General features: G+C 44.0%; 1 protein-coding gene across 3 annotated transcripts in view; it reads left to right on the forward strand.

Annotated features, from left to right (window-relative positions):
• Positions 1-210: 210 nt before the first annotated feature.
• The window catches only part of CPZ (carboxypeptidase Z), a 60,622-nt gene continuing 38,720 nt past the window's right edge, over positions 211-22,112 (forward strand). Inside the window, exons 1-2 of one of the 3 annotated variants that reach the window (XM_037898151.2) lie at positions 305-422; positions 8,151-8,238. Coding sequence is in view for 1 of the 3 variants with exons in the window: in XM_027822484.3 (XP_027678285.2) it covers positions 335-422 (88 nt within the window). In the remaining 2 variants the exon portion in view is untranslated. Of the gene's footprint in view, positions 423-8,150; positions 8,239-12,888; positions 12,950-22,112 lie in introns of those variants that run through there. The other 2 variants (XM_027822484.3, XM_043544720.1) reach the window with 2 other exon arrangements.

Consider the following 22,112-nt stretch of genomic DNA (forward strand, 5'->3'; position numbering starts at 1 on the left):
CGGGAGGGGCCAGGGACTCCAGGAGCGGGCGGCTGGATTCTTGTGGGGACCCCCCTGAAGCTTTTAACAAAATCCAACGCCAGCCTACCAGGGGAGAGGGGCTTCTCCCGCCTTCGGTCTTAAAACCCTTCGCTTTCAAAACACTGAGGCCAACTGTAATATGATTCCTGGACCGTATATCCTGTAAGAGGTGGGCATGCACTTGCATTGCACTAATTTCCTTTGCAGCTTGGCGAGAGAGGGAGAGCGCGCGGCGTGGAGGCTCAAAGTGGAGAAACTCCTCCAGCAGCCAGTGCCACATCACTATCCTGACCGCACACAGAGGCGCTCCAGCATGCTGCTGAGGCTCCTGCTGTTTCTTGGTGCCCTGGTGAGGGTCACTGAGCCTGCCCCACGCTGTGAACCCGGCCAGGAAACCTTAGGTAAGGCTAAAAACTAACATGCGCCCCTTCATTCCTTTCCCCCAGCTCTGCTTCTGGAGGAAAACAGAAAGGGAGCAAATTTCAGGCTGAGGGAGGGGGAGAAATGAACAATATTCTGCCGCCCCCCCTCCAGATGTGGGGATCGGATTGCTCTTCGGAAGGACACACAAACTTGCAATGCTAGTAACGTGTTTATGCTCTAAGCATGAATGAGAAGGAAGCCAACTGTGTTGCTTTGTAATAGCAAATCTCTGATGGTGGTGGATGTAAAATGTTTCCCCATCAGCATTTTGTAGAGCATGTGTGGCTGTGTCTCTTTGTTGAAGTACTTACAAAGTTACAATCTATAGGACTAGACTGACCAGATAGCAAATGTGAAAAATTGGGATCCCTTTTTTTTTCCAGGAGGGGGGTACAGTTGCTTATATAAGATAAAGCTCCCAATATTGGGATAGTCCTGATAGTATCAAGACGTCTGGTCACCCTATACAGGATCCTCTAACTCCTGCTTTGGGGAACACAGAAGATTCTCCCTCTTTCTGGCCTTTCTTTCTCAGAAAGTGAGCCTCAGATTGCTGAAGATGAACTTTCGACCTGGTGTGTGTTTTTGTGCTTATGAAAATCTTCTTCTCACATTTACTTTTTGGTTACTTATTAAGTCCAAAGGAACTTTTATTTAGTCCAAATGAATTTCATTAGGAGCTTAGTGTGCTGGGTAGCTGTAGATTTTAACATGTTATAACCCATACAAAGTTTGGATAGATTGATTTGATAGACACTTTTACACACACTGGAATAAAGGCTAGATTTATATAGGAGCACTTGGTTAAAATGAATTGAAATCTTTTATTTCAGTAACTAAAGTTACACTTAAAACTAACCATTGCTGAAAAACTTTAGTAGCCTTTAAAAAAATGTATACAGCATTTTTTGTTTTGTTTTTTTAAATTAGCTTAATTCTGATTTTATGTACATGGGCATAAATACAGGGTAATTCTAGTGGAACCAAGAGTTACACCAAAGAAAAGCCAAAGGTAAGGGAGAGGAAATTATGTCCAGTAGATTCCAATTTAAAATGGTTTATAAAAGACATTATATTTTGTTTTATAACTGGGAATTTGTCAGGGGAGGAAGGAAGTTAACCTGAAATTGACCTAAATGTTACCCACAGAAGTTCAGCTATAATTTCAGTTTTTAAATATAACCCATAGATTCTATTTTGAGGCTGAAATGGCAGACTACAATTCTTGGGCAAAGGTGCATACAATCTGTCAGTGCAGCTTTCACAAACCTCAACGTGAGGTCTACCATAGACTGAAGGGGTTTATTTCTGTATCATGTTGCTCAAAGATAAGTACCACAGAATATGCAGAGCTAGTTATGGGAAGAGACTATATAGGGTACAGTATACAGTTTCTTTAATTGGAGCATAATCAGATCCTACAAAGTCACTTGGAGTTTTGCCATTGACTTCACCGTGGGCAACCACAATACATAAAGATAAAATTCAACTGGCAGCACAGGCTTGCAAAATGCCTTCACTGCAACAGAACTGCCACCTTTCTGAGTAGAAAGGAAAGGTAGTTGTAGTCAGGCTCACAGATAGTGCACACCCTGCATGTGGAGATCTAGGCTATACACCAGCCCTGAGTAGGGCAATGCAGATGGGTGTTAGAAAGAGAAAAGGAACTGGCCAATGGGTCCAGAGTAAGATGGTTTCAGTTCCCCATGGAAGGGAGTGTGAGGGAGTTGCATCTGCCACTGGCAAAGGAGAGGAGCATTATCCTGGAATTCCAGAGATCTGGGTTCCATCCCTGGCTCTGCCCCGGTCTTATGTGTGACTTTGGGCAAGTCACTTTGCCTCCCTGTGCCTCCATTTCCCCATCTGTAAATTGGGGATAATGATACAGACCTATATAAGAGTATTATAATCTGGACCAAGAACAAGACAGGGAGTTGAGAGGATGGGATTCCATTCTGGCACACAGCCTGTTTCCCAGAGGGTCGTGGATAATGCCCTAATGCCAGTGAAATGGTATATTTCACTGGGAACTGGAATACATCACTTTATCATTAGTGTCAGGAAAAATAAAAACGAAACAGAGGCAGTCTGCACATGGCTGAAAATACTAAAAATGGACGATTTCCTCTTACTTTGGGCCAGCTCTGCTATTGAGACACTGTAAGCAATAAAGCTTTAGGGAGCAAATTAATGAAGATAATAGGTTTACTAAGAATGGGGTACTCCAAAGTTGTCAGCATTGTCCTAACTCTGCTCCCAGTGAAGTAAATGGGAGCTTTAACAGCTCCTTCCGTGGGAACAGAGTTAGGGCAATGCTGAACACTTCTGAAAATCCCATCCTAAATGTTTATTTATGAGTGCAGGTGAGCTGTGAGGGGCATACATTTTGCAATTTGCCTATAGCAAATCACTTTGCTCATCCAAATACCTAGGGCTAATGCTGAGAATATAGACAATATTTAGGTGGATAGGAAGGAGTCTTTGTGTACGTCTATTTGAAGAAAAGGTAACTGCTATCTTTGCAACTGTCTCTAGTGCCACCTAGTGGTTAAAGGGCAGAATTGTGTTAGATATTGTTACCACAATTTGTGATATAAAATACCTAAAGTTGTTTGGCCCCTAAGCAGGAGATTTCCAAAGGTATAAAGGACATTTAGGCATCCAGATCCCACTAACTTTCAATGAAAACCTCCCCCACAAATCCATATTCAGGTATCTCACTATCAACGATATGCCAGACACATCCTACAGATAACCTTGTCCAGCTGGGCTAAGCATAGTGTGATTGCCTGTGCCCGTCACACTCCAGAAAGCTTATATTTAAATAATAAACTTGGACAGCCATGGCCAATTTGACTTTGCCCCTGAGATCAAAAACACTCTCACCCACACCCGATGACCCTTTGCAGGCCAGAGAAGGCAGGTAAAACCAATGTTTTTGGAATAATATTTTATCTCTATAAAAATGTTTTCAAAACATATATTTCTCTACGGACCTAATCAAAAGCCCATGAAAATCATTGCCTTCCATAGGCTTTGGAAAAGGCCCTATCTCTGCGTGTGAATGAATGTACTATAGTACACGTGAATAGTGATTTATCTGCCTTAGATATTTCTAAAACTACTTTTCCCTTGATGTCTATATCTACACACACACACACTCAGATGAAATCATGCCAAAACAAACGCTAATGCAAAACTAACACTAAAGTTATGAACTCAGACATACTTAAGTTAATGGGCCAAATTCTGGTCTTGGTTACACATGTTCAAATTTGGAGGTTTTTCATTGATTCATTTGAGTTATGCTGGATTTATACCACTATAACTAGGAGGAGAATTTGGCCCAATAGTTCCCCATCAGTATTAACCCAGCCACAGTAGACATCCCATATAATGTATGGTATAGATTCAATAATATAAATAGTAATATATTCTGGTTTATATTTCACAAGGAAAGTAGGACTAGAAACTACGAACTATATGGGGAAATTCCCTTATGGTGAAATCTTAATTTCTGAACAGATCCTTTTCTGATGAAATTTTTCAAGCATGACTTCAGCCCAGTGACAACGTTTTCCTCTGAATGTTTATACAACGTTGGGTCATGCATTTTTGAATTATGCATTGTGACCCAGTACAAGGGCACTTGTTAGCCCAGATCCTATAGGTTTTGGGCAGCAGCCAGTTAACCCTGACCTATTAGAGGAAGCAGATGAAATATAAAGGGCTGCCTTGGAGACAGCAAGGGGGGAAAATTGCTGGGTGTGAGCTGCACCCGTGCCCACAGGTTTTTAGAGCTGGAGGGACTGCTGAACGTTGAGTGTGGCTGTTGTCTTGGTTTGCTACTATTGTGTTGATTTGAACTTTTTATGAGTTCCCATAAATGGGTCGCTGAGGAGAAGGGACCAGGACTGACTGACTGGCCATCTGACTGTTTATTTGGGCTGGGAAAACATGACACCAGATCACATATGGTAGAGAACGTGGGCAACTGATCTGGCCTGAAACTGAACACCAGTGCTGCCAAAATGGAAAAGGAATCCCATCTCCAATGGCTTGTGAAGCAGAAGCAGCAACTCCAGTTCCAGCGATTTATGGACCAACTGCAGCAGATCATTCTCTGTCTTGTGAACCAGGGATCTCTTGGAGTCCAAGGAGTAGAGGTAGATGCATAGTCCCTAGAGACCTGAGTGGGGAAGGGGCCCTGACCAAGATGGGGCCAGAAGATGATCGGGAAGGGTATTTGGAGATATTTTAGTGGCTGGCCCTGGCACACCAGTGGCCCCAAGGGCAATGGTCCCTCCAGTTGGCCCCCTATCTGACAGAAGGCTCAGGGCCTAAGACTGCACTATGGTCAGGGATTATAGAGCCCTTAGGCTGCTATTTTGGACCATCTGGGTCCCATTGTGGAGAGGTACTACCCACAGTTCCAGGCTGAAGCCTTCACCCTGGGCTCTCGCCCCTGGGCTGCTGCACAATGCCTCCTAGACTTTTGCTGCTGGTGGCTAAGGCCAGAATCTGAGTTCCCCAGGGAAATCATCGAGCAGGTGGTACTCAAGTAGTTCTGTCATGTCGTGCTTACTGGGACCCCAGGAGTGGATTTACTGGCATGGGGCAGCCAAACTGGAGACCGCAGTGCGTTTGGTTGAGAACTTTTTGGAGGCTGAACTAGACTGTGGGTCACCTGCCTGACCTGAATCAGGAGAAGTGGGTCCATTGGCTTCCCCTTGCAAGGTGTTGGTGTCATGAAAGAGGAGACAATGCAGGGATTTGAGAGGGTCATGGGAAGGCTGTTCTGTGGTTGGGACTGCCACCCCGCCTCCCCACTGGAGACTACTCCTCCTTTGGGGGCAATGGTCTCCAAAGTAAATTGGGTGGGGGTTAAAGGGGCCGGTGAGAGAAGGGGAGCAGATAGGAGCTGCAGAATCTGCTTCCTTGCTGATGACCAATACTGACCAGAGGGGTACTGGTACAACCCGAGGGACAGGAAGGAGCTCAGATCTGCTTCAGCTGTGGGCAGGATGGCCATGGCTACAGCTTCTGCACCCTTATGGAATGTGACTATATCATAGCCTGCTCCTCCAAGACCTCAGCACTCCTCAGGGAGCTCAGTGCTCTAGTTATCCCCATTACAGTCAATGGGGTTGGTTGACTCCAGCTCTGGCCAGACATTTTTCCATGAGCAGCTATTGGGACCCAGTTTCCCAAGGATTGGACGGGGGGGGGGGTATTGCTGATAGGTTGTATTTATGGGTATTTCCAACCGTATCCCACTATCCAACTTAAGCCGCCCATAAACAGGAGAGCTGCAAAGTTGGTGGTGGCTGGGTCAAAAGAATTGCCATATCCAGTGGTGCTGGGTCGGGTCTGGGGACCCGTAATGGGCCTGCTACAGGACCCTGCCTGGATCCCAGCCCATAGGAGGAGGCTGATGTACTGCTTAGGAAGAGCTTCCTCTTTGCTGATCCTGACTTACTACCCCAGTGCAGAAAACACATAAGGAGCGTCATCTTGCCCAGAAGCAAACTGTACTACCATATAAGATCTGAGGAGGTGGGCCCATAAATCCACTGCCACCCACTGTGGTTCAAATCCCCTGTAGGTAACCCTGCAGAGGTCAGACTCCCAGATACCACAGGCTAGGGCAACTCAGGGTTCCAGGGGCCCTACAGATCCTGATCCAGAGCCAGTGCAACAAATACAGAAGAGCACAGTGACACAGAGTAATTTGGACACCCTGATAGATCCACACAAGGGTTATTACCTTTGGTGATCCTGCTGATGGAAAATTAGTCTCTCACCAACTCCAGTGACTTTGTTCAAGAACACCAAAATGATGGAGTGTTTAGCCGTTTGTATGGGCATCTGGCCAGGGTGAACAGGACCTTGGTGCATGAGGTATAGGATGCACAGTACCCTCACTTTGAACTTGAGGGAGATGTTCTGATTCAGGTGGTCAAAGAGTCCAAACTGGGATATACCAGTCACAACTGCTGGTTCCCAGCTCCTCAGGCTGGCCCACAAAATACCTTGGTTTGGTCACTTAGGCGTGAAAAACCAAACCAAACCAGAAATGGGTATGGCTAGAGATATGTCAAGAGGTTAAGGACTCTTGATTCTATGATTCTATGACTACTGCACCTCTTGTCCTGAATGCCAGCTGGTGAGTCCCCAATCTATTCAAAAGGCCCCCTTGGTTCCTCTTTCCCTGGTAGATATATCATTTGACTGCACTGGGGTATATTTAATGTGGCCCTTTGAGCCTATGGCCAGGGCGTGCTGCTATATATTATTTATTTATCTTGGACTACACCAGCTGGTACCCTAAAGCCATTCCCCTGCAATCAGTGTCAGCCCAGATGGTTGCAGATGAGTTGCTAAAGGCGTTTTCTCAGGTAGGCATCCCCAGGGTGATGCTGACTGATTAAGGCACCACCTTCATGTTAAGGCTACTGCATGAAGTTTGCTTCCTACTTAACAAAGTCCATAAGAACCTCAGTCTGCCGGCTCCAAACAGGAGGGTTGGTGGAGTGTTGTAACCGGCCCCTAAAGGGAATACTGTGCAAGTTCATCACAGCCGAATCCCACAATGGGGACAGAGTACTGCCACAGCTCATGTTTGCTGTCAGGGAGGTGCCCCAGTCTTTTACGGGGTTCTTTCCTTTTAAGTGGCTATATGGAAGGCCGCCCCATGGAGTTCTGTTCCTTGTGCAGAGAGCCTGGCAAGATCAAGGGGACCAAGGCTGAGAATGCCGTCCAATATGTCCTGAATCTTCTGAGACTGTAGTTAACGAGGGCCTTTGCCAAGCAGAAATGTACAGGCTGTGACGCCCACACAGGAGCAGTATTACAAGAGCATTGCAAGGCAGAGGGTTTATCAGCCTTGGGACCCAGCCCTGGTATTGCTACCTAGCGCCGAGAGCAAATTGCTGGCTAAATGGCAGGGCCCCTTTGAGATAGTGCTGGGTGGGGAAAGATTATGAGATTTGGCTAGCTGGAAAGAGATAGGGCATCCAGATGGACCATGTGAACTTACTGAAGCCCTGGAATGGCTGAAAGGCCATGTTTATCCACCCAGTCCACAGGAACTAGACTAAGGCCCTCAAATATCAGAGGTGGGGTCTGTCCTGCTATAACTCTGGGAGACAACCTCACCATCCAGAGAGCAAGCCCGCAAGCTAGTCCAGAGCCTTTATGACATCATCACCATCAAGCCTGGGAGGACGCACCTCACTGAGCACCACACACAAATTATCCCAGATGTTAAGTACAGAAAGGAAAATTCCGGATGTAGGGATAGTCAAGGAGTCACCAAGTGAATGGGGTGGCCCCATTGATTTAGTGGCCCCATTGATTGATTTAGTAGCCAAACCTGACAAGTGTGTTCCCTTTTGTATTGATCTTAGAGAGGTTAATGTCGTGTAGAGGTTCAGAACATATCCCATGCCCAGAATATATGAGATGCTGGAAAGGCTGGGTTGGGCCTGCTTAATAACCATACTAGACCTTATAAAAGGCTACTGGCACCAGAGTCTAAAGATGAGACAGCCTTTGCCACCCTTTTTAGCCTTTCTCAGTTTTGAACTCTCCCATTTGGACTCTGTGGGGGCTCCCGCCGCTTTCCAGTGGTTAATGGATAGGGTACTGCAGCCTCACCGGCAGTACTCTGAGGCCTATCTCAATTACATTGTTGTCTATTGTAGCACCAGGGAACATCATCTCAAGTGGATCGCCACTGTCCTGCAGTCTCAAAGGGAGGCAGGCCTAACAGCTAGCTCTGCAAAGTGAAAGGTGGGTTGTGCCGAAACAAAATACTTAGCATGTGCCCTGGGGAATGGACGAATCTGACCCTTAGCCAGCAAGGGAACAGCCCTGTTAGAGTGCCCAATTCCCAACCACCAAAAGGCAGGTCAACTTGTTTTTGGGGTTAACAAGATACTATATGTGGTCTGTCCCTGGGTTTCCCACTCCCCACCGCCCCCATGGACCTCCTGAAGGATAAGGCCACCCTGAAAGGTTCAGTTGGCTTCAGGCTACATAGGTGCATTTGGCACACTCAGGCACATCTTCGGCAGCAAACCAGTGCTGCTGAGCCTGGATTTTACCAAATAATTCATGCTACAAACACATGCCTCCTTAAGGTGGTTCCATGCAGGTGGTGGAAGATGGAGAACACCCCATCGTATATCTCAGTAGAAAGCTTCTCCCTCAGGAGAAGAAGTATTCAGGGTTAGAAAAAGCTTTGCTGTTAAGTGGCCGATGGAGTTGTTGTGATACTGCCTCCGGGAGCATCCTTCATCCTGATCATGGACCATGTGCCCCTCAAATGGTTACAGGCTATGAATGATTACAATGCCAGACTTACACATTGGCATTTGGCCCTGCAGCCATTTTCTTTTGTGGTGAACCTTAGGCCTGGGACAGCCCAGGGACCACAGGTATTTTTCTGCACGAAGGACGGTCTGCTCTCTGCCACACTCTTGGGGTATGTGTGTGTGTGTGTGTGAGAGAGAGAGAGAGAGTGACCGGGTACAAGGGCATTTCTTAGCCCAGACCCTAAGGGGTTAAGGCAGCAGTCAATTAACCCTGACCTATTAGAGTAAGCGGGGAAAATATAAAGGGCTGCCTGGAAGGTGGCAAGGGGGAAAAACAGCTGGGTGTGAGCTGAAGCCCTGCCCACAAGTATGGAGAACTCAGTGGGGAGAGGGCAGTTGAAGGTAGCTGCTGCCTTTGCTACTACTGTTTTTGTTTTATTTTGGGTTTTCTATAAGTTCCTACAAAAGGGTCCCTGAGGAGAAGGGACCATGACTGACTTGACTACTTATCTGGGCTGGGAAGAGAGGGCACCAGTTTACAAGCAGGTATAGAAGAAATACACCTTTACCATAAGTTCCAAGTGGCGTATTAGCAATGGGCTTGCTGGCTCAAGCATACTCAATTTTTATGTGGATCAAGAGTTAAGAAACCATCTTTCCCTTCACAGAATTCTAGATAATTGGAATTTGGGGATTTATAATAATTTTGCCCATTATAGAGATTGGGATCTGATTCTTAGAGCATTTGTAGACTGGCGTAGCTCCACTGATTTAAATGAGAGTACTTCTCATTTACATGAGTGTGAGAGGGAGAATCAGGCCTGGGGAAGAAATGCATAATTCAGAACCAGATCCAGATTTGGATTTTCTCTAATCATCACCACCAGAGTTTCAGGTTATTTGGATCCAGGGCCTCAGCTGAGATCCTAGCTATTAAAATATAAATAGATTATCAGATTTGACTGATATTTCTTGCAGATTTCTGTCTGGTGTGCTACAATACCTGGTGTGCTACATTACTGTCTTTCTGATTTCCCTAAACTAGTGAAAAGGGGAAATATTTTAATATAGCTAGACCATGTTTATTTCTATTATTTTTTTGTGTTACAGTAACATCTGGAAGACCCAACCAACACCAGAGTCCCATTGTGCCAGTCACTGAACAGACAGCCCCTGCCCTGAAAAGCTTAGTTTTCCAGAGCAGGGGTGTCTGTACAGTGCCTGTGCCTGAAGGCTCAGAGAAAGGAACACAAGTTGAAGAGTGGGAAATAAGGCACAAAGAGGTTAAATGACTTGCCCAAGGTCACACAGGAAGACAGTGGCAGAGCCAAGGACTCAGTTCACACCACTTGAGTCCTAGTCTGATGCCTGAGCCACAGGACTGTCCCTCCTCTTGAGTAACACCATGTTACTTAGATCCCTGTCTAAATTGTTGAGGTTTTGAATGCTCCCTGGCCGCATCTCACCTGTTATTTTAATCTGTTTCACCTGCAGCTGAGCTGATTTAACTTTCCCTTATGAAAGAAGCATTAAAAGAAAGGACCTGCAGGCCTCTAAGTTAGCATTGTTCATGGAAAATGCATGTTAAAAAGCAACCCGGCCACATGCGTCATTGTCAAAAGCTCCAGCCAATCTGGCAGTCCCTGTTTTTTAACTGGTAGTTGCCCAAGCACAGATTTCAAAAGCACCTTACCTGAGGCCAAAATGCATTTATTTCGCTGTCGTTTCCTGTTTAAATATTCAGCTGGAAGAGCTCCTTGTAGAGTGACTTTAAGAACCAGTCAGACATGGAGGATAGCACCTGAGGACCTGTTTCTGAAGGCATTCAGATTGCAGAGGAGAGAGGCAAATGCCTCTGGTGGTTTGGGGGAAAGAGTAACTGCAACACTGTTAAGCAAAGGATGTGTGTGGGGAAAACCTCCAAATGTGTATGGCAGCGATTGGCAACGTTTGGCATGCAGCCAGCCAGGGTAAGCCCCCTGGCGGGCCGGGCTGGTTTGTTTACCTGCTGCGTGCACAGGTTCGGCCGATCGCGGCTCCCACTGGCCGTGGTTCGCTGCTCCAGGCCAATGGGAGCTGCGGGAAGGGCGGCCAGCACATCCTTTGGCCCACACTGCTTCCTGCAGCCCCCATTGGCCTGGAGTGGCGAACCACGGCCAGTGGGAGCCACGATCAGCCGAACCTGCAGACGCGGCAGGTAAACAAACTGGCCTGGCCCGCCAGGGGGCTTACCTTGGCGGACCGCATGCCAAAGGTTGCCGATCCCTGATGTATGGTTTAGAGAGAGATAATTACTTCTTCTTCTCATACTGCTATGAATTATTTTTCAAAGCAAAGGGAGATAGGCATTAATCTATATCTCAGGTTCTCAAACTTCTTCATACTGTGGACCAGGTCTTGAGAGGACATTATCTCATGGATTGCATGCCTGCCATTCATGATCTTGCCTACCCCTTCTTATTTGCCATCACATCACTTCCCTGTGACACCCGCTCCACTCTGTGCCTCTCTCATCCTATTTTCCAGGAAACATTTATCTGCTTCCTGGGGTTTTTCTCCTCCTTCATCCCTGCACATGCTGTCTTGCCATTTGGTTCCCTTCTGCCCTGACACACTGCTTGGCCACCTAGTCCTTTTCTCCCTGGACATACTGCCCAGCTGCCTCATTCCCTTGTCTCCTGGAAATTCTTCTCCCTTTGGCATTTGTCACCTCCATTCTCACTGGTAGTTCTGGTCCCTGAAAGTGGCTTCTGTCTCTTCAGTTCCCCATATTATTATCAGTGGCCATGTAGAGCAGCTAGGCAGGCTTCCACTTATTGTTTCCAGCTGCTGTTCTGTGCTTTTCTTTGCAAAGCAGAATTACCCAATGGTATTTGTTCTTTTGCATTTTATTGCTTAATAGCAGCTTTTGTCTAGATAATGTTTCAAGGAAAACATTCATTGTGAAAACTGAGTTGGTTAATCAGATACTCTGGCAAAAAAACCCCAAAACAAAGCTAATATCCATGGAATTTGAAATGCTTTGTGTATATTCTGAAAAGCAGATGTTTCGTCTATAAACCCTTCTAGAAAAGGAATGAATATTTCCAACAAAAGAGCCCAGGCTTTTAAACTCATACTCACAAAGAAATTCAGTGAACCAAGAAGTGGATGTGTCAGTCATGATAACACAAATGATCTAATCTGGCTCATTCAATAAACCATAAAGACACCATTGCATTGTCACATTGAGGTACTTCTGTGGGTCTAGATTCATTAACAATTCTGGGACTGAACCTGCAACCCGACTTCACACAAGATCCCCATTGGCTTTACTACTGACTGCATTAAAATCCACTATAAACTAAACCATGATACTGGAAATATCTATAGAGTCACATTGGCTGGGTGAGGGTTAATCCTAGCCGCCTGTGTCTTTCGCCACTGAATCATCTGAGAGGGGGAGAAATGTAAGCTTGGCACTAGAATGGCTGCATTCTAGATTTTCAAGTTTGCCTTTACAAATTGAAAGCAGAAGAGTATATTATAGAAAGCACTCAGGCAGCTCCAACCAGCTCTTCAAAAGTGGGATTTTATCCATATTTTTAAATACAAGACGTACTCTCCCAAACTTTATTGCACCTCCTGCAGAGCAACCAGGGATAACAATAAACACAACTCATACAGGGTCCACTGGGTCTGGAAGACAATCGGTTCTTTGTACCCATCAGTTCTGTTTGAGGAAGGGTCTAAAATTGGGGAAACAATGACATGAAAGGGAGCAATGTCTCTGCAGCATTCACCCTCTGGAAGTCCCTGCTCAACACCCGTAAAGGACGGGATCACTAGGAGCAGGGCTCTGGGTTAACCACAGGAGCTGGCAGATATCAATGCTCTGTGCATCCCCTCCAATTTCATGGGCCTCTAAAATGGAGTGTGTGTGGAGGGGCTGATCTGGTATGGTCAGTGGCACGGCTTGTGCAGGAGCCTCACTGAGACAGAACACAGCAGGTGGAGCACTGCAAAGTATGTCATCTCTGTGCAGAGCCCCAGGACCTGTGTTATTTCCCTACAGATCCTTGGGCTTTGTGGGGATCAGGGGCCACAGACCCTTCCCCTGGGAGGCGAATGCACAGCAGCAACTTCAGGGAGCTGCCCTCATGGAGTTTTGTACTGACTGTTTCACGGGCAGGGAGGGTTTGGCCCAGGTAAGTGCATCCCTGATTATTTTTAAGTATGGGCCCTGGACAATTATTTTTGTCCCATGCTGAATCATAACTTCTTGATTATGTGCAAGCATTGGAATTTGGGATCATGATAGTTTCCAAAGAACTGTTTAATCAGAAATGCACATTTGGGATGGGCTTTGCAACATTTCTGTTCTCTGTTTTTATGTACATGAAATACTAATCTCTTTATCAGAAACACAGCAAACTAAGTAGCAAATCTCTAACGATCTCTTTTGTAGAGCTATCTATGGAGTCAATTGTATGATGACATAAGTAACTTAACTTGACTTGGGCATTGCATCCATGTTACTGACAGCAGATTTCTGCTCATTATCTAAAAATTAGAATATCTTTTTGTGTCAACTTTATTTGTTTATTAATAGATCTATCTAATCATCATTCTGCTTGGTAACATTAATGCTACTTTTGGTAATTTGAGTGGAGCATGGGAAAAAAAACTGGACCTGTTGTCTTGGATACCTGGATCCTGGATGACAGCAAATGCCTTGTACAGTTGTGCATTTCTCATGAGCTTGTCATTAAGAACCCCGGGTTTTATAGGAAGCAAAATCTCCAATTTACTTGGCTGAATGATGGAATGAACAAGGAAGATGATTGATTGCATTATAATCTCTTGTTGCACGAAATCATCCATCAGAAACTGCAGTACTTATTGGTCTGCCGCACTCACTAACGCCGACCACAAATTAGTCTTCACCAATTTCCGTTTCAGACAAAAGAGCATAGGTAAAGCAACCATTGGGTTACCAAAATTTGAATGATCTAATCTAGAAATCAATAGCATTCATAACCACTATGGAGTTAAAATCCTGAACACGTTGGAGAGGCTATCAGAATATATTGATGCTGAATCCACCTGGACAGACTTTAGATCTCAGATAATTGATGCAGACATGACTCTCATTACTCCCTCCCAAAAAGCCAGGAAGCCCTGGATCTCTGTTAATATTTTAATCATCATTGAACAGAATCACATATGAGAGGTGATACGATCATATGTCATAAGCTAAATGACTCTCATAATAAATCAATGTGCACTAACTGAAAAGTTTTTCTGGAAGCCAAAGCCATCTCACCTGAGGAAACTTCTGCAGGAACAATGTAGCCTCCCTTCTATAAACACTTGTGCAACCTCACTCACGAGAAAAGTCATTCATTTGGTGTGGTCTACTCCAGTTTTTGTCAGCTAATCAATGAAAAAGTGGAGTTCATGGCAGGCTGAAGGGAACATTTCTGACAGCTGCTAAATGCACCTTAGTTTCTTTGGACCCTGACATTAAGGCTGCTGCCAAGTTGACCCATTTAGCACAAAACTATCCTGGTGAATTCACTATCACTGAAATCACAGTGCTGTAAAGCTGCTGAAGTGAAATAAGGCAGCAGGAATCTGTGAAATTCCTGTGGCATTATTAAAAAGTGTAGGACCAACTATTCTTTTGTGGCTGCAGACACTGTTCATTATCATCGGGAGAAGAGTCAGTCCTGTCTGACTGGCAAAAAGGTAATATTTTACCACTTTGCAAACGTAAAGGCAGCAAATGAGACTTTTATAACTATTGGGCATTACTCTTCTATGCATCCCAGGGAAAGTTTTTTCTTCTCTCTTGTTGGTCTCAGCTGATGGTATCTTAAGGAGTTAAGAGAAGACCACAACAAGCTGGCTTCACTCCTGGCCATTCTATGACAAAGCAAATCTTCCCAGTGCACTAGCTTATCGAGAAGGCATGAGAATTCAAGGACCCATTCACATTGCATTTCTGGATATCAAGGCTGTGATTGACTCTGTATCGCTTTGGCTGAGCTTGAAATTTGTAGGCCTCCCTGGCAAGCTTTGCGGAATATTCTGTCTTCTAACTACTGCTAACTCCTCAAGCTGCATTCTTGTAAGTGGAAAAAGAACTGCCGTCTTCTGAATTAGGTCCGGTGTTTGACAAGGATGCCTTGCTGCCCTAGATCTCTTCAATGCCGTCATCGATTACATGCTAGACCACACACTAAGGAAATGCAGGTTAGGCATTCCCCTTGATGAGGAACCTCACTGACACTGATTTTGCAGTCAATATAGTGCTAGTTGTTGAATCAATGGATGGGCTAGTTGCAGCAATTAAAGCCCTAGGAAGGTCAGTGGCAAAAGTCAGCCTCAAAATTAACTGGAATCAAACCAAAATTCCTCCTGATAGGTATTTTGAACACACTGAAGGCACTAGCCCCTTCGTGGGTGACCACCCAGTCAAGGTTGTTGGTGATATCACCTACCTCCACTCTACTGTTAATAACATGGGTGGCACTGAGAAAAAACTTGAAGCCCACACTGCAAGAGTGTCATCAGTAATGGTGTGCCTCATCAGAATTGTCTTTTGCAAACCGAACACCCTGATACGTACAGAGATGAAGCTGAGGATATATAATGTTTTGATGGTCAGTATTCTGACCGATGGGACTGAAAAAAGGCCTCTCACTGTCAAGACTGAAAAGAAGTTGGACACAGATGAAGCATCAAATGGTATGGATTCCAGTAGAAGGAAGAGATCCATTTTCTAACTAATGAAGTCCTGTTCTCTCAAATGGTGACCCAACGCTCTCTAAGGTGTTTTGGTCATTTGCTCAGAATGCCTTCCAACTTCCCTGTGAGAATCATCTTTAACTTTGACCCAATGAAAGCAGGATGGAAAAAGACTCCTGGAAGACTTGAAACACAATGGCAGAATGATGTCAACAGTTGGCATTCTATCCCATAATGTGCTCTATCTGGATCAGGACAGAAAATGATGGAGACACATAATGCATTTGCTGTCCTCCATACTGTCCAACCAACGGCATGAGAAATAACTTAATCTAACCTTAACTGCCTAATTAGCTGATTTTTCATGGGAATATGCCACAGAGTTTGTTGTAGGAGATCAGATTTCTGAATCACCAAGTCTCTGAAACCTACTGAACAGTGGTCAACATTAGAGCTAGTTGGAAAAATTTCATCAAAATGGTTTTCCATCAGAAAATGCTTTTTTAACAAAACCTATTCTTTGTAAGAAATTGTATTGATTTGATGAAATTGTTATAAGAAAATGGGAAAAGCATTATGAAAATGTTAAAATGTTCTCTCTCAATATTTTCAGAACAAAAAGGTTTAAGTTTACTTTATTTTATATTAAAAATTAAAAAGGTTGAAATTGAAATGAAACAGTTCAAATTTATCAAAACAAATTTTTGATTGACCTGAGGAAAAAAAATAGAATTTTGTTCCATGAAAAATTACAAAATTTTGGATTTTTCATCCCGAGATGTGATGCTTTCCCCCAACCCCCCCAAATCTCAACATTGTTGATGGGCCAGAGAATTTGTTTTCTGACAAACTCTAGTCAGTATGTGAAGTTCCAGGTGAAGAAAAGAAGTCCAAGAACAATCCATAAGGCATCTAGCAAATATTCAGTGTTGTATATAATGGAGGAGGGAAGCCCTCCTGACTTCTGTAGATAATCAGTTTATGCTCGGAAGCATGAGACTAGTTTACCCCGCTCATAAAATATATATTTACATATATTACTGCTCCCAAAATTATCTGGCCCTTGTGTGAATCCAGCCACTGTATATGACTTGGTGAGTGTTTCCATCTCTTCCATCAATTGCCATCATGGCAACTTTCCTTATGGCCAGCCGAGCAGGGACTAGGTAGCTGCTAAATTTAGCAAGTCTGCTGCTTCTTGGATGGCAAGGAAGGAAGGAACCAGCAGTATTATAGCAGTTTCAGCTTGCTATGTTTTTCTCTTTGGGTTTCTCCTCTTGTCCCCAGCTGCTGCTAGAATACCTTTTACTGCAGGTGAATGGGAAGAATAGTGAGTTTCCACTGATACTAGTTTTAAGCCACATATCACACTGACTGATGGGTACAACGTTCCTGGTCAGCGATGGAATAGAGTTTGGCAAAGTGTGCATGCCCAACTGTTTCATTTAATGATAAAGGTCTGTTAGAAAGAAAAACACAAGGGGAATATGACAGAGACACTCACGTCTCCTGAGTGCCCCTTATGGGATCGGTGTGGTGCTGCAATTTTTTCCCCCCCTGTAGGTTGCCAACCTCACTAGGTGGGTCTTTGGTGGCTCAGCCCTCCAGCCGAGTTATACAGTCAAAAAGGAATGAACCCCTTCCGGCGTAGTAAAGAGTTCAACAAACGGTCAGCCCTCACCTGGGTCTTAAACCCAGTCTCTGGGCCTTTTAAATCCCATCCTTCACTTGGGCTTCTAAACAAGCCTTGTCTCTTTATCCATAGAATATTGAATATAGAATCTCTATGGATAGTAATTCCATGCTCGAATGATAAGAATATAGCAATAAGGATATATTACCGACCACCTGATCAGAATGGTGACAGTGACTGTGAAATGTTCAGGGAGAATAGAGAGGCTACTGAAATAAAAAACTCAATAATAATGGGGGATTTCAGCTATCCCTGTATTGACTGGGTACATATCAACTCAGGACGGGATGCAGAGATAAAGTTTCTTGACAGCTTAAATGACTGCTTCTTGGAGCAGCTAGTCCTGGAACCCACAAGAAGAGATTGCAGTTTTTGATTTCATCTTAAATGGAACACAGGATCAGGTCCAAGAGGTGAATATAGCTAGACCACTTGGTAATAGTGACCATAATATAATTAAATTTAACATCCCTGTGGCATGGGAAAAACCACAACAGCCCAACACTGTAGCATTTAATTGCAGAAAGGGGAACTACACAAAAATGAGGAGGTTAGTTAAACAGAAATTAAAGGTCATAGCACCAAAAGTAAAATCCCTGCAAGCTGTGTGGAAACTTTTTAAAGACACCATAATAGAGGCTCAACTTAAATGTATACCCCAATTTAAAAAAAAAAAAACATAGTAAGAGAACAAAAAAGAGCCACTGAGGCTAAACAACAAAGTAAGAGAAGCAGTGAGAGGCAAAAAGGCATCCTTTTAAAAAGAGGAAGTTAAATCCTAGTGAGGAAAATAGAAAGGAGCATAAGCTCTGGCAAATGAAGTATAAAAAAATTATTCAGAAGGCCGAAAAAGAATTTGAAGAATAGCTAGCCAAAGACTCAAAAAGTAATAGCAAAAAAATGTTTAAATACATCAGAAGCAAGACGCCTGCTAAACAACCAGTGGGGCCACTGGATGATCGAGATGCTAAAGAAGCACTCAAAGACTATAAGGCCACTGTAGAGAAACTAAATGAATTCTTTGCATTGGTCTTCAAGGTTGACGATAGGAGGGAGATTCCCAAACCTGAGTCATTCTTTTTAGGTGACAAATCTGAGGAACTGTCCCAGATTGAGGTATCATTAGAGGAGGTTTTGGAACAAACAGATAAACTAAACAATAATAAGTCACCAGGACCAGATGGTATTCGCCCAAGAGTTCTGAAGGAACTCACATGTGAAACTGCAGGACTACTAACTGCCGTCTGTAACCTATCATTTAAATCAGCTTCTGTACCAAATGACTGGAGGATAGCTAATGTGATGCCAATTTTTAAAAAGGGCTCCAGAGGTGACCTGGGCAGTTACAGGCCAGTAAGCTTGACTTCAATACCGGGCAAAATGGTTGAAACTATAGTAAGGAACAAAATTGTCAGACACATAGAAGGATCTCTCAAAACTGGGTGACTGGGCAACAAAATGGCAGATGAAATTCAATGCTGATAAATACAAAGTAATGCACACTGGAAAACATAATCCCAACTATACATATAAAATGATGGGGTCTAAATTAGCTGTTACCACTCAAGAAAGAGATCTTGGAGTCATTGTGGCTAGTTCTCTGAAAACATCCACTCAATGTGCAGTGGCAGTCAAAAATGCTAACAGAATGCTGGGAATCATTAAGAAAGGGATAGATAATAAAATGGAAAATATCATATTGCCTCTATATAAATCCATGGTACGCCCACATCTTGAATACTGTGTGCAGATGTGGTCGCCCCAGCTCAAAAAAGATATATTGGAATTGGAAAAGGTTCCGAAAAGGCCAACAAAAATGATTCAGGGTATGGAACGGCTGCCATATGAGTAGAGATTCAAAAGACTGGGACTTTTCATCTTGGAAAAGAAACGACTAAGGGGGGATATGATAGAGGTCTATAAAATCACAAATGGTGTGGAGAAAGTAAATAAGGAAGTGTTATTTACTCCTCATAACACAAGAACTAGGGGTCACCAAATGAAATTAATAGGCAGCAGGTTTAAAACAAACAAAAGGAAGTATTTTTTCACACAACGCATAGTCAACCTGTGGAACTCCTTGCCAGAGGATGTTGTGAAGGCCAAGACTATAATGGGTCAAAAAAGAACTCGATAAATTCATAGAGGATAAGTCCATCAATGGCTATTAGCCAGGGTGGGCAGGGGCGGTGTTCCTAGCCTCTATTTGCCAGAAGCTGGGAATGGGCAACAAGGAATGGAGCACTTGATGATTACCTCTTCTGTTCATTCCCTTCAGGGAACCTGGCACTGGTCACTGTTGGAAGACAGGATACTGAGCTAGATGGACCTTTGGTCTGACCCAGTATGGCCATTCTTATGTTCTCTTTCATGGGGCATAGGCCACTTTCCCAGTGGCCAGTGGGGAAATCCAGGCCTGCCCACTACTCTGGATCCCAACAGAGGGACCCTATGAACAGCAGGCATGTATGTATTGCTTCCTTTGATTAGTTGCTACTGCATTCCCTGGGCCTCTTCCCACCTGGTCCCTTTATATCCGGTAATTACTACTCCCCCAATAATAGTAAATGTAGTAAATAGTAAAGCCAGATGAGCTCCTGTGGTCAGAGTAGAGCACCTTTCCTCACCCTTTTGGTCCCAGTCAGGAACTGACCTGCTAAGGCCCTGCACCACCTTTTATCTGAGCTTGCGGAGTCTCAGAGACAATGTTACAAATCTGACCATGCAGCCGCTAAATGACACTTGCTGGGAGAGCCGCATTGACAGCATAAGGCTAGTGAGGTACCAAGTGACTGAGGTTTACAATGCCCTGAGGAACTGCTGCAGTTGAGTAAAGCCAAGGCTGGAATCTGAGACAAGGTGAAAAGCCTGGCAAACTATATAGCTGACTTTAAATTTCTGGTCTCAATTGTGGGTTGGCACGATATCTTGATATCTTGTTCCAAGGAAATGTTGTTGGCAAGACATTACAAAATCAGTCAATGGACATCGCGACTGCTACTACTTTGATGAGAAGCTGCCTTGATTTCATTGTGGCCTACAGAAATAACGGATTAAAAGATGTCATCACTGCTGCCAAAGAAATGGTGGCAAACTTAGGAGTTGAGCCTATCTGCAAGGAAATGCGTATTCATCGGAAGAACAGACAGTTTGGTTACAAGAGCAGAGATGGGTTGATGGGAAGCTCGGAAGAAAAAATCCAAGAGGGAGTTTTTTTGCTTGCGTATTGACACTGCTCGAGTGTCCGTCAAAGACAGGTTTGGACAAATGAAGCACCACAAAAAGACCAGGTTTTTTTTTGTATGACCTTAACAAGCTGCTGGTGGACTGGAAAATACTCTTGAACAATTGTATGGAGTTTCACCGGATGCTGACACATGGGGAATGTTTGGATGTCAATGATAAAACCTCTATGTCGAATTGGACAACATCCATCATGCTTTGCCACACGAGAAGCACTCTCCACTCCAAGTTCTACAATTCATTCATGATGCAGAGCTGAAGGACACTTTTCCTAATGTGTGGAAAGCTTTGAGGATTCTGCTCATGCTGCCGGTCACATTTGTGAGTGGTGAGCACAGCTTTTCAAAGCTCAGGCTCATTAAAACATATCTTTGATCAATGAGGGATGACAAGAGACTGACATCACTTGCTATTTTATTGCTTGAAAATGCCATTGGCCAGTCTTTGGATCTCTCTCATGCTGTGCTTCAGTTTGTGAGGGCAAAGGTGAGAAAAGTGACCTTTTGAACTAAAGGATAGGGTTAATATTTTAAGGCTATCATCTACTGTAACTCTTACTGTAACACTATTTAATACTGGTCCTCCCAATGTTGGTGCACAGTTCAATTTCTTGTACATTTCATCACAGTTTCAAGTACATTTCAGTTATTCTTAAAATTTAAAAGTTTCTGTAAGCTTAGAAGAAACAAATTTTTTATTTGCTTATCTATGACATGAATAAATACAGATTTACAGATCGTAGTGTGCAGATTTATCTTCTTATATGCCATGGATAAATCTGCATGCAAATCATGCATCCAAGTCATGAAATGGGCTACAGGTGCAATAAAAATAAAGCATTCAAAAATTTAACAAATAGGGGAGGAGAGAGCTGAAGATGCTCCTCGCCTGGGGTGCCATTTGGTCTAAGGCCAGCCCCGGCCTCCAGCAGGGGGTCACAAAGGGCTATATATACACCCTATTACAGGGGATTTGTGATTATGGACCAAAACATGAAGATGAACATGAACTTGGGCAAGAACATGAACTTGGGCAAGTCACACAAGCCCTACTTACACTCACCAATGGTTGTCAGTGGCAGTTCCCCCTGCACTGATGCTGAACCTGATTGACCTGCAAGTGTGGACAGGGAACAATCGTTTTCTGGAAATGATTTTTGTCTCATCCATCCTAACAGGTAACCCATGAAACAAAGGAACTATTGCTAGTAATCACTGTGGGAAATGGGTCCATTCTGTGAGTGCAGAGAAGAGGCTCTTGAGGCTTGATTTTGAAAAATGTCCTCTGATTATATAGGCAGAAATAATTCCTGGTGCATTTCCCAGTATGAAATATCTGAACACCTGATTGTTCCTTTGCATCCTATATGCTACAAAATGCACCCACAGTTACCTCCAGTCATAACATTGTGGATGCAAGAGGCAGGTTTGAGGGTCTCAACACAAAAACTAGGAAATTGGTCTCTCTGTCCCTTAGCCTCTTCAGCTGTAACTATAGTTAATAATAACGACCTCACAGGGAGATTGTGAGGCTGAGTTAATGAAAGCACACTTAAATCCTCTGATGAAGACACTATATAGATCAGGGGCAGACAAACTTTTTGGCCTGAGGGCTGCATCGGGTTTCGGAAATTATATGGAGGGCCGGTTAGGGGAGACTGTGCTACCCCAAACAGCCTGGCG

The sequence above is a fragment of the Chelonia mydas genome, chromosome 4 (assembly GCF_015237465.2).
Source record: "Chelonia mydas isolate rCheMyd1 chromosome 4, rCheMyd1.pri.v2, whole genome shotgun sequence".
Classification (NCBI taxonomy): Eukaryota; Metazoa; Chordata; order Testudines; family Cheloniidae; genus Chelonia; species Chelonia mydas.